Source organism: Cotesia typhae, unplaced genomic scaffold (genome assembly GCF_013202065.1).
Source record: "Cotesia typhae breed Kobodo isofemale line unplaced genomic scaffold, CoteBio_Ctyphae contig_44, whole genome shotgun sequence".
NCBI lineage: Eukaryota > Metazoa > Arthropoda > Insecta > Hymenoptera > Braconidae > Cotesia > Cotesia typhae.
The window spans coordinates 2,899,785-2,913,142 of record NW_027423753.1 but is presented as its reverse complement, the minus strand read 5'-3'; the positions used below and the strand labels follow the sequence as shown (position 1 = coordinate 2,913,142).

At 30.2% G+C, this 13,358-nt stretch overlaps 1 protein-coding gene across 9 annotated transcripts in view; it reads right to left on the bottom strand.

Annotated features, from left to right (window-relative positions):
• The window catches only part of LOC141528688 (uncharacterized), a 35,672-nt gene that overhangs the window by 5,533 nt on the left and 16,781 nt on the right, over positions 1 to 13,358 (bottom strand). For 8 of the 9 annotated variants that reach the window (XR_012479432.1, XR_012479433.1, XM_074244866.1 and 5 more), the window contains 8 exons: positions 12,345 to 12,522; positions 7,895 to 8,262; positions 6,991 to 7,198; positions 6,712 to 6,903; positions 6,431 to 6,628; positions 5,859 to 6,019; positions 2,683 to 5,727; positions 1,500 to 1,695 (listed from right to left, as the gene is read on the bottom strand). Coding sequence is in view for 7 of the 9 variants with exons in the window: in XM_074244866.1 (XP_074100967.1) it covers positions 1,500 to 1,695; positions 2,683 to 5,727; positions 5,859 to 6,019; positions 6,431 to 6,628; positions 6,712 to 6,903; positions 6,991 to 7,198; positions 7,895 to 8,262; positions 12,345 to 12,522 (4,546 nt within the window). In the remaining 2 variants the exon portion in view is untranslated. Of the gene's footprint in view, positions 1 to 100; positions 1,224 to 1,499; positions 1,696 to 2,682; positions 5,728 to 5,858; positions 6,020 to 6,430; positions 6,629 to 6,711; positions 6,904 to 6,990; positions 7,199 to 7,894; positions 8,263 to 12,344; positions 12,523 to 13,358 lie in introns of those variants that run through there. The other variant, XM_074244872.1, reaches the window with a different exon arrangement.

The following is a 13,358-nucleotide window of genomic DNA, read 5'->3' as shown; positions in this document are numbered from 1 at the left end:
CACGATATGATAGTTATGCAAAAGCACGAACAACAGCGCAAATCAAGTTTTTTAATTTTTAAATAATAATAATAATAATTGGTTGCTAATTTTAATAAAATTATAATATTCTACGCAGTTATATTTATTGATCATTTTCTTATCAAATTAGATCGAAAAAATATTAATATATTAGATTGATAGATGGTAAGTTGTTACACTGAATTTCTATAAAAAAATTTATATCAAAAATATGTTTTAAAATTAAAAAAAAAAATAAATAAAATTTTGCTTTATTAAATAATAAATTTTGTTAAATTGCATTGTATTTTCTTAACCATTGATATTTTTAAAGATTTAAGCTCATCCCGATGTTATTCTCATCAAAACCTTTCATTTGAGTACCCACATGCATTTTCATATATTTTTCATATATACATATATATATAATATATATAAATATATGAAAAATTGATGTGGGTATTCAAATGAAAGGTTTTGATGAGAATAACATCGGGATGAGCTTATATCTTTAAAAATGTCAATAGTTCATAAGACACAAGGTCAATAATAATATAGAGCTTATTTTTGGTTGATTTTTGTATATATTTTTATAATTAAAATTTATTAAAAATATATATCAGAAAATCGGCCAAAAATTAACTAAGTATTGAAAAAAAATTTTTCTAAATATTTTAAATAGTTTTTTGTATGAAAATAAATATAATATACAACATGATTAATCTTTTTTAAAAATTTTAATATATATTTTTGATATAAATTTTTTTTTATGAGAGAAAAAAAAATTACTTGATTCAAAAAAATTATTTTAAAGAAAACCAATCATCTCAAAAATTTCTTCTTTTAAAAATTATTTTTTTAAATTGAAAAATTCTACATAATAAATTACACTTCATAAAACTAACAATAATTTCATTTTTTCCTAACAATTTTATAATAATGGTTCAAAAAAAAATCTTATTACTCAAAATTTTATTCGATTGATTTTATTTATAAATTTCTTCAATATATATTTCGAAGAAAGATTAAAATTTTGCGGAAAATATTTTTTTTGAATCAAATATTTTTTTTTTTTTTCAGTACCAAATGATTATAAATGATATGCATAAAAAGCCAGAAAAAATAAATAAAGATAATAGCAAAGTATGAGCAACGAAACCTGAAGCAAATTATTTATCTTGCCTGAGAATAGTAGTACTAGCTTGGATGTTAGTGGTTGAAAGCTGGAAAAATATATAATAGCAGTACCAAGTTAGTTTTCGTTAAAAGTTTTATTTTACTCGTGCTGTAGCTCAATATTAATCCTTCATGCGAATCTACTTCAAACAAAATTAATTATTTAAGGTTTACTTTTTCAATTAATTAATTAATTAAATTAATGATATATAGTATAGTAGTTTACAATGTTTATAATACATATTTTAATTTTAATTAAAATAAAATAATTTATTTTTCTCTACTGAAAATGCGATCGAAAAACTTAGTAAGTTTATTTTTACCTGACAAATTTGATTTAACTGATTTATATGAATGATGTTCTTCAAAATCAGATTCACTGCGAGGTTTACATAAAGGTGGAATACGTCCTTCGTAGTCGCTCTCGTAGTCACTTTCTCGAAATTCGCCGCGTGCGAATTTGGAAGGACTAGTAGCTGAACTTTTCTGATTTTGTGACCAGGAATAACTCGTTTCCTCCTAAAATAAATAAATAATTAATTATTTTTACTATTAAATCCCTTAAAAATGTATCAACACTCTAAAACACAAATATTAAAACAATAAAAAAAAAAAAAAACTTGTTAAAGTTCAAAATGCGCACTAAATTTTTTATAAAAAAAAATTTATAAACTAATTTATTGAAGTAATTTATACTTCAAATATTTCGCAGATTTTTTTCTTCACTTAACTAAGCTTCAGCCGTTATAACGCGCATGCGCGTACAGAGTGCAGAACAAAATTTACCGTGTAAATTCTATGTAAAATAATGAAGAAGTTTTTCATTGATTATAATTAAATGACACTGAATTAAATTTCCATATTAAATGCTAAATTTTTCAGGGATAAAATGAATCTTAAAAAAAAGAAAATTAACGCAAATAATTAATTTTTTGTAAAGTTATTCTGTTCCTAAACTAAGATAATTTATAATACTAAAGTTAGCCGACATTTTTAAATTTTTGATTTTCTTTTAATTATCAAATTAGAACTTAAAAAAATTTTTAAGAAATTTCAGGGTTTGGTTTACAATTTTTTTAGAATTGAAAAAATTTTTTTTTATTTTTTTGTAATCATTTTTTCAGTAAAAACAAATTCTAAAAATTTTTATTTGTCGGCTAACTTAATTTTCCAATTGCTAGATGGAACAAATTTCAGTTTTTTTCAATAATTTTTTTGTTTCTATTTCACTAAATAAATTTTTTAAAATTGCAAAATTAATCTTGATTTAATTATCTGTGTTAAAATTATATTTCTTCCGTGAATTAACAAAAATACAAAACTAAAACCAATTGCAAAAATGTTATAAAAAAATTTCTTGGAGTAGTCTTCAATTTTCCTTCTTGAGTCATGCAAAAAACACTAGATGCAGTTAATTAAATCTCAACTGAAAAGCCAAAAAAAATCTTAAACATAAAAATTCTACAAAAAAAAATTTCCACACGCAACATCATTAAATTCCCGAACCTTGTCATTTTTAAAGGATCTAGTGTTGTTGTTCGGCGCAGTAGGTATGTAAGATTTTTCAAATATCCTCTGTTGGGTTTGCGCGTTGCAAGGAGCCTGACCAGGACAAGACGTGTAAGAAGATTCTTCTCTCCGCTGATTACTCGAGGAGCTCATGTAAGTTTTGCTCTCCATAAATTGCTTGGACTCATAAGAAGACATAGAAGATCCCTCATTCTTTCCACAAGTCTTCTGAATCATACTGCTAGCTTCTCGTTGATAAAAGGGTTCATCAGTATCCGCCATGTAGCCGCTTTCCTGCTGAAAGACTCTGCTCTTGCACTTGGGAGGCTCAGGAGTGACATAAATTGGCGGAGATCCAGGTTTGGGAAGATTAACACAAACAGAATTGTCCTGCGAGAATCCTTGATTCTGATAGTGTTGCTGCTGCTTAGCACTTCTCTCCTGCCTGCTCATCATGGTGCTGCTCTTCTTGCAAGACGTTAAGCTCTGATCCGTCAAATAATCAGGAGTGACCACGGGTCTAGGTGGCCCGGTGACTTCAGCCTTCGGAACTTCAAAGCTGGACGGCGGCGGAGGTCCAGGCTCCGTTGATCTAGGCCTGGGCTGTCTGGGCGTCGGTGGTTGGACCCTTCTGTACTTCGGCTCGTCAGTTTCGCTCTCACAGGGCCGCCACTTGGACTTACAGGACTCAAAATCAGACTCATAGTCCGACTCAATAAACTGGCCCCTAGCAAAAGTGCCGCAAGAAAAGGGCTCTGTTTTTTTCACTGGAAGAGGCGGCGGAGTTTTCCTTGCATCTTTCGGAGGAATCGGCGGCGCGTCTTCTTTTTTATGCGAGTGCATCTCAAAGGTCTTCTCAAACCGCTCGATTTTCCTCTCGCAGGTGGGAGGCGGTGGAGCGTACCCAATTTCTGGAGGCGGACCCGGTTCGAGAATTATCTCCGGCTCAGCAGTGGGGTGATAAAGCTGGACAACTGGGCGCTTTGGAGCAGTAGCCAGGGTTCCTTTGAACATAGAAGTCGACTCCTGGAAAGTTTTTATCGGCTCTGGTTTGATATTGTCTCCAGGCGCGTGGTAAAGTTGAACGACCGGTTTCGCAGGAACAGCCTTGACTAATCCAGGAGCTTTCAATTCTTCATAGCTCATTTTATCCATCGACTCCATTTTCTTTATCTCGCACTCGGAAGAGTATTTTTCCATAATCGATTTCTCTTGCATAGAGTTAACAATGTGGTCTACTTTCGTAGTCTCTGCTTTGTACATGGTAACTGGTGTTGGTGCAGGCTTATAGGCTGGAGCTGGAGCTGGAGCTGGAGCTGGAGCTGGAGCTGGAACTTTAGGCTTAACAACAGGCTTAGCAGGTTCTTCAATGACTGTCTGAGAAATTTGATTCTCCCGAGTGCTCCAGGAGCGAGTCTCCAAGCTGCTAGTAGATTCAATGTGAGTTTTCGTAACACCTCCTCCGGGAATTTCTTCAACCTCGTCCCTGTTTTCATGAGTCGAGGTCTTGTAACCAACTTCAGGCTCCTTCCACTCTTCACGCTTGGTAAAAGTCTTGGTGGTCTCCTTACCGGCGGCTGGAGGTGGCCACGACTTCCTGTTAGCTTCAGTGGTCTTTGACTTAGCCCAGTATTTCTCCATAGCAATGCCGTCTGCTGAAGGCTTAGGAGAACTCGGACGGCCTTCAAGCTGGCTTGAAGCGCCGGATTGGCACCGATAGTCCGACAGGTCTGTCGAAATATGAGACCGGGTCTCCAGGTCGGACGTCGAGGACCACGACTTCTCTTGCTCGGTTTTTGGCGGAGACAACGGCGCTGGAACTTCTTTTCTATGAACGTCTTTTTTAACGCAACGTTCTTCAACCACTTCTTTTTTACAAAATTCCTTGAACTCGGTTAGATCAAATGGCGGAGCAATTTGCATACAAGTAGTCTTTGGTTTAGCTTCGGGAGACTTTACCGGTGGAGCATTAGCAGTTGGAAAAATTTTAACGCCACCAATAGGAGCGTCCACGGATTTTTTCTGAAATTCTTGAAGTTGTTTTGCTTTGGATGACACGTCTATTCCTTTTTTAACTTCTTCATCGGGCTTTGGCATGTAGCCAATCTCTGGCGGTGGCTCTGGTACCAGATTAAATCCTGATAACATTTTTTCAGCGCTCTCAGACTGAGCAACAAGCCGGGAAATAGTTAACGTACCGTGAATAGGGGACCCGGAGGCTGTTGTGTCTTCGAGAACAGTTCGCTGGATATTTAGAGCCGGTAATTTGTAGTCGTCGTACGGAAAATCAATCATTACATTGTCAACACCTTTGGTTATTATTGGAGCTTCAAATTTGTGAGAAATATCCTGGACATATTTCTTCGCTGGAGTTTCCGGAATTGGTTTTTTTACCTCCTCAAATTTAGTCGATCGTTCGTAATTTTTCGTTAGTTTGTCGACTTTTACGTCGTAGTTTCCGTCCTTGTCTTCTTCGGTCAATTTAATCATGGCTTTGGGACCCTTTGGAGTCATTTCGCTGTCCTTCGACATCGATTCAAAGAAACTCAGGGCATCTTTCTTCGCGATAGTAGCCGTCTCGACGTTTTCATTTTCTTCAGCTTCTTTTTCAAGGGTTTTCGACTCCACAAACTCAGTTGTACGAGTTGTAACAGGCTCTCCGCCCTTTTGAGTCTCGTGAGTGTTGATTTTGGTGGTCGTGGTTGTTATTGTGGGAGCGGCTGGAGTGCTGGAGTCACTGTCGAACAAAGATGGTGCTTGATGCTGAAGTTTCATATGGAATTTTTGCTCAGACTTCGTCTCGCTTTGATGAGACTCTATTGTCGAGGAAATCATTTCGGATCGCGTTGCTTTTTCTACTATTTCTTCACTATGCTGAGTGTTTTTCGGACCTATAAGCTCTATTTTACGGATTTTGGAAGATAATGTGGAGCTAGATGTAGGGTTGAGGGTTTTTAATGTGGAACTTGGTTGGATTGTCGTTGTAGCTATGTGCTCGGCTGTTAAAGCTGCTGATGGTAGTTCGCTCTTCTTTTCTTCCAACTATCATTATTTTTTTTTTCAATATATAAATTATGATTAATATTTATTTTATTTCATAACTTTTAGCTAAGAATTTTTTATTACTAAAAATTTTTATTTATGTTTAATAATAATATTAAAATTAATATTACCTTTAAATTTTTGTCAGCAACATTTTCATAAACAATTGTTTTATGAACTTCTACCATTGTATCTGGAGTTGGTTCGAAGACTGCAAAATCAGCTATACTTTGTCCTTCACCACCAGCATTTGCTGCATGAACCATGTATTTACCGGCATGACGTTTTTCAGCTGAATTAAAAATTATTTTATTAATTAAATATTTTTGTTAAATTGCACTGTACTTTCTTAATTATTGACATTTTTAAGGATATAAGCTCATCCCGATGTTACACTCATCAAGAGCTTTCATTTGAGTACCCACATGCATTTTCATATATTTTTAATATATACATATATATAATATATATAAATATATAAAATATATGAAAAATCGATGTGGGTACTCAAATGAAAGGTCTTGATGAGTGTAACATCGGGATGAAGTTATATCCTTAAAAATGTCAATAGTTCACGAGATACAAGGTCATTTCTTAATTATGTATCTAGAGATAGAGAAAATGTATTTTGCATACAAATTTGATACTCTTTTTTTCGAAAAAGTTTTTTTTTAATAAAGTAAATTAAAAATTGAAATTTTACCTGCATCAATAATTAATAAATAACAATTTCCAATTTGTTTCAACTGGCCATCAACATCTATTAAAGGTTCATCATCTTTGTACCAAGTTACTGTTGGTTCAGGTGTTCCAGTTATCTCAACTTCCATAATAACACGTTCTCCTTTCTTCACTACTTGTGCTTGAAGACGTTTCCCAAAGACCGGTGGGAAAATAGTTTCTTAAATAAATTAATTAAATTAAAATTAGACAAAAATTAAATTAAAAAAAAAAAAATTAATTAATAAAAAAAGAATATTTTACTTTTTACAACTAAATCTGCTGTACTGCTAGCGTTTCCAATATCATTGACAGCAGTACAAGTATATCTCCCAGCATCTCTGACATTGACATTTTTCAATTCAAGGCGCACATGATTGTGTTCAAATGTTGTCTTCACACCGTCTTTTACATCTTGGCCGTTTTTCATCCAAGTGATTACAGGTGTTGGAAAACCTAAAAATTTTCAATACAAATAAAAAAAAAATGATGTAAATATTCGGTTACAGTGAAGCTATTAGCAAAGATTTATTTTAAACTAACCATCAATAACTCCTTCAAGGACAACGTCATGGCCCTGATCGACAATCATTCCCGTGAGCGGTGAGACGAATCTAGGAGCGACATTTTTCCTCGCTGGTTTTTGCATCTTCAGTGAAACATTACCTTCTGTTACTATTTTAGTTTTTTCTTGTCTCAGTTGACCCGGGCTGTCTTGAACTATTTTTTCGTACTCTTCCACTTTGTGGCTCTGTAAAATTAAATTAACAATAAAGTCGAAATAATACTGCAAGTTATGAGACTAAAATTAAACTAAATATTATTTTACATGTATATTGTAAACACCAACGAAATACCAGCGAAGCTAATTCAGCCTAATAACTCTATATAACTAACAATGAGTAAACATGCTTATAATAGAACATAATTCTTAAATTCCATGAATGAGCAATCAAGTAATTCGTCATTCACCATATTTATTTTTAAATAAATCTATGTAATAAATAAGTTATCAAATTAAAGATTTCTGTGAAAAAAATTTATTATATTTATTTTTTGTATATATTTAAAATTTTTTTAAGTAATTTAATTACAAAAAAAAGGCCACAAAATTTTGTTAAATACTAAATTTTATAAATTTTATTTCTATTAAATAGTTTAGTAAAAAAATTAAATTTAAAAAATCTTCAAAAGTAAAAAAATAAGCAAAAATAATTTTATTAGGATTTTTTAATTAAAATTCAATATTTTTAGTTTTCATAACTAATGTCAAAAGTAAAAAGAAGTTTTTAAAAAAATGTATTTAAAATATTAAAAAATTTTTGAAAATTATTTAATTTATTTATTACATTTTAAACTTGTCAATAAAATCATTAATTTTTTTTAATAAAAATTAAAAACTGGATTCTCAATTTTTATTTTATTATTTTTTTTTTTTTAAATTTACCTGAACAACTGGCGGACCTCCATTCTGCTGAGAACTGTATTCTCTGCTTTCAACATGAGTTTTAGTAACAACATTGCCAGGAGCTGGTCTAAATTGCGGCTCAGTTATAACACTAGACGACGTAGTAGAAGATTTAAATTCTTTAGTGCAACTAGACTGGGTCGTTGACGACTGAGTGTAAGAAGATGACATTTTAGTGAGAACACTCTCATCCACTTGGTCACTGGGTAAAGTCTTTCTTTCGGTGATCAAGTGTGACTCGCTACTGTTGGAAGCCTGCATATCCTCCCCAAGAGGTGAAAAATATTCTTTAGCGTCCTCCACCCCCTTGGCCGCAGCAGCTTTTGTCTCCTCACCTCCTCCTCCTCCTAAATAAAAAAACAACGATCATGATTGATCGGGGTTATCAATAGATTGGCAATAACCTTTTGGCAGAGCCAACGCACACGCCCTTGTCTAGTCGCTATTATTCTCTGTCCACACAACAGGAATACCCTCGTCTCTTCCCTTGGCTTCTTTTTACCACCTGATGATGGACAAGAGATATTGAAATACTGCTGTTAAAAAGACTACCAAACTTTCTATACCTAATTATAAACAGCGGCTCTCCACAGTTAGAATTAAAAAAAAATGTATCGTGTTTAATTTAATTTTTTTTTTTTTTTTAAATCATTACATTGACACTATAATGATAAAAATAAATTGATGATGGCTTCATACTATTATTTCATTGAATCATATCTCTATTAATAGTCACTCTGTCCTGATTAATTTAATCACGTCGGCTGATCAATATAATTTGTTTATTGTGCAATTTTATTTAATTGAATTTATTTTATAAATATTTTTCAGGTGTTTAATTTTTTTTTTAATATTGTAATTTTTGGTAATTATTTACAAGCGGGGTCAACATTTATTTTTGGCCATAAAAAATAGATAAATTAATAAATTGATAAATTGATGGATCATTAATAATTTGAATTTTTGATTTTTTGGAGTTTCAAAGTTTATTTTTCAGTTGAAAAATTAATTTTTTAATCACTTTTTTATTTTTTTCCAAATTGTTCATTTTTTTGTCTTTTGAAAAAAAAAAAATATATCAAAAAAACACAAAAAATAAATTTTATCCACAAACATGAAAACCAATATTTTTGCCGCTATTTAATCGCCAGACCGATTTTTTGAAGTTTCAAAATTGATTTTTTAGTTGAAAAATTAATTTTGTCAATCGATTTTTTTTTCAATTTTTCGTTTTTTCATGTATTTTACAAAAAAAAAAAAAAAAACCATATAAAAAAAAAAAAAAAATGGAAATTTTATCTAAAAACATGAAAACAAAAATTTTTTCCAACTTTCAAAGGCAAAAAAAATATCAAAATTTTAATTTTTTCCTTTCATGACATTTTTTATCATAAACTTGCTGTAAAAACAACCAAAATAAAAAAAAAATTAAAAAATGTTAATTTTTCACCTAGATATAGCCAAAAATAGGGTTGGCCCCACTTATAAATAATTACCTAATTTTTTAAGGCGCTTTTATAAGTTTGACCTGCATGTGACAGAATTTAACACGTTCGATTAATTTTTAAACTTGCACTCTTATCAATTTCCAAGTAATACTTTCACTTTACAGGTCACTGATTAATTTTATTAATTTTACAAGTTTAATAGGCACAATTCATAAAATTTCAACAAATAGTTTTCTACTTTCTATAAAGTTAAATATTATGATTTTTTAATTACACTAAAAATTTTTAATTAAATTATTTAGAAAATCATTATGAATTATTTTCTTCTTTTTTATGAGATTTAAAAAAAAATTTACTTGTAAAAAAAGTGTAAAGTTTTTTTTTTTTATAATATTTTTGTATTATTTTTAATTTTAAAAATATTTAAATACTTTTTGTACAACAAAATAATTTTTTTTTTATTAAAAACTCTAATCATAATTTAAACTTGTAAAAAAAAATTTAATTTTTCAATTATTTAATTAAATAATTTTTTTATAAGAAAAATTTTTATTTCTACGAAATAATAATATTTATATATATTTTTATGAATTAGCCTTCCAGCGCGTGGATCATGAAACAGCTCTTGGAGCCACGGACATTTGGCAGAATACCAAAGTATCGTGCAAATAAATCAGAGATAAATCGAGATGACCACCAGCGTGTGTATTTGGTTAGACGAAATCTAAGCTGGTTGTTCCACTTTATAAATTGTCAAATAATTAACCAAAAATAATAATTTCTTCTTTAAATCAAAACAAATAAATTTTACTTAAAAATAATAAAAAGTTTAAATGATAAATTACAAACCAAATAAATTACCGGTTAATTACCACGACGGGTGATAGTAAAGTAAAAGTTTGAAATATTTAAGTTAATTAACTAACAACGACACCTGTTTTTGAAAGTTAGGTACAGTTATAATTAAAAGTAATTAAGAAAACACTATAACAAAAGTTATTTATGCTAGAGTAGAAGCAAAAGCACAAATGAATGCGAGAGCGACATAAAATTAGATGCAGCTGCCTGTCCTCTTCCTAAATGTTACACACTCGTCAGTAAACATGTAGTTCACAAGCTTAATCACTCATCAGCTTAATCTACGGTATGATCTTCTCGAAAATGAGATAATTTAGTGATATGTTAATTAAATAAATAATTGTATTGATATATTGATGTGATTAAAATGTTAAAAAGAAGAAGAAGAATATCAAAACGAACCTCAAGACTGTTCACCACGTGACACTATTCAAAATCACTTGATAATTTTATTATTGAAAAGAGATATATTTATTTTTAAAAGTACGATCGCTTAAATTCGTTCGAATAGGAAACTTAGCACCGGGAAGACTACGTCGGGATCGTCGAACCGACCGGCAGACTCTGTTCTAAGCCAACGCTCATCCAAAATGCTTTCTCTCTGTTTCTCTTTCTCTTCTCTATGCGTATTACTAACTCTTTCTACACCTTGCTACTGTATTCATGATGATGACAAAAATAACGCAAATTCTGCGTGCGTCGGAGAACGAGTTTTAAACTTCTTCAGGAATGGCTGACGGCCATACGACAGCTTAAATTTTAGTGACCTAAAGATCATTGACAATTATATTTATCATCTTTATTATCTTCTTCTTCTTCATCTAATTTATAATTCTTTAGCTTAATATTTTGATAAATGATTTAATTCTGCGATTTCTTCAGGAAGAAATCTGTTGACCAGATAATTTTAATTATTTATCAGCTAATTTTAAATTTTAATTATAAGTTTTGGCTAGAATTTAAAGAGCAAAAAAAAATTAGGTAAAATGGTTCTAATTGAAGAAATAAAATTATTGAAGATGATTATTATTTAAATTTCTTCTTTAAAATAATTAATTTAATTTAAAAATATTGTAAAAAAATAATTTATATTCATTTCAAATTATTTTTTGGCTAAAATTTGAAGATTAAAATTTAAATATCTTCTTTAACATAAATAATTTAATCTTTAAGAAGAAATCTTTTAAATTAACATATTAAATTATTTTAATTTTTTATCAGCTTTTGCTAATTTTAAATTTTAATTTATAAGTTTTGGCTAGAATTTAAAGAGTAGAAAAAAATTAGGTAAAATATTTCTAATTGAAGATTATTATTTAAATATCTTCTTAAAAATAATTAATTTGATTTTAAGATATTTTAAGCAAGAAATATTTTTAAAAAATATCTTTTTTTAAAATATATTTTTTTACTTTAAAAATTTTTTAAATATTTAAAAAAAAAAATATTTTTAATTTATAATTTTTTGCTAAAATTTAGGCTAAAAAAAATATTCCAAACTAAAGAAATAAAATTATTGAAGATGAATTTAAAAAATAATAATATAAAAATCTAAGATTAGATATTACTTATTTTTCTCCATACTTTCCAGACGTTGAAATAAAACAAATAAAAATCCGATAGGATATAAAACTAGTTTAAGCCCACGTAAATATTTAGTAATGTTGAAATCGCTAAATTCAATCAATAAAATTTGTACTATGATTTGTGCTGTTATTACTTCAGCAAAGTCGTAACAAGTGTGACAAACTTTAACGAGGCATAAGACCTTCAAGGAATACCAGAAGCTTAAAATTCTATTTTGTCGACTTATGATTATGCGACCCTGCAGTGAATGAAACGTTCGGTCGGAAGTACACCAGTAGTGTGTATATTAATAACTCTCCGTGGCACCATTGCACTCGGCTTGGTTGTTATTTTTGACCGAGCCGAATAACATGTAACCTAATTCCATCTAGGATAGGCGACAATACAAATAAATAAAAAAAAAAAAAAAAACAGAGTACAGAGTAATCGTGATCTTCAACGAGACAAGACGTGCCACTTAAACGACTTAAAAACTAAAACTTACATTAAAAAAAAAAAAAAAAATTTATTATTAAAAAAATTATAAATAAAATTACCTTTAACGTCAAGTTGCGTAGTACATGTTGCTTTGCCCGCAGTATTCTCAGCAACGCACGAGATAAAGCCCACGTGCTCTTGATTTGCTTCCGGTATCGTTAGAACTTGTCTGTCACCACTAACAGACACTAAAAAACTTTTACCGTGCACAGGTTTCTCGTTGAACATCCATTGGATCTAAAAAAACAGCATAGCTCGGGTTTATTATATTGTACTAAACTTTAAAAGAAGAAATGATGAAATGATATGACAGTAACTGTCACGAGTGCAGCTGTGCTTGTTGTAATTAAACAAACTTACAACAAATACTGTAAAAATTAAGAGCACTACTAGCCACATGTTTCTAACAAACCACCAAACACAACACTAAGCCTTGATGCCAGAGATACATACCGAGATACATACAAAGAAACAATTCGGTTAGGAATACGGGATAAGGGAGCACAAGTACTGTATGTTAGATTCATTTTAACAAGTTGGCATCCGATAAATCTAGAGTGAGAGTTCGAGATCCACATGAGAGCCAAACCATCAAGTCTTTTCGTTCTTGATGACAAATTAATTACTTTGAGAGCCATCCAAAATGATTTTTAACTTTTCAGTTAATATAATACTATCAACTTTGCAGTCACTATGTGACTGCCGTTACTTGTGAATAAGGAATCGATAGAATTTTGCTTTATTAAATAATAACTTTTTTAACGATATAAGCTCATCCCGATGGTAGACTCATCAAGAGCTTTCATTTGAGTACCCACATGAATTTTTGATATATTTTTCATATATACATATATATGATATATATAAATATATAAAATATATGAAAAATTGATGTAGGTACTCAAATGAAAAGTCTCGATGAGTGTAATATCGGGATGAGCTTATATCTTTAAAAATGTCAATAGTTCACAAGAATACAATGTCATTTATTAATTATTGACATTTTTAAAGATATAAACTCATTTCGATGTTACACTCATCAAGAGCTTTCATTTAAGTACCCACATGCATTT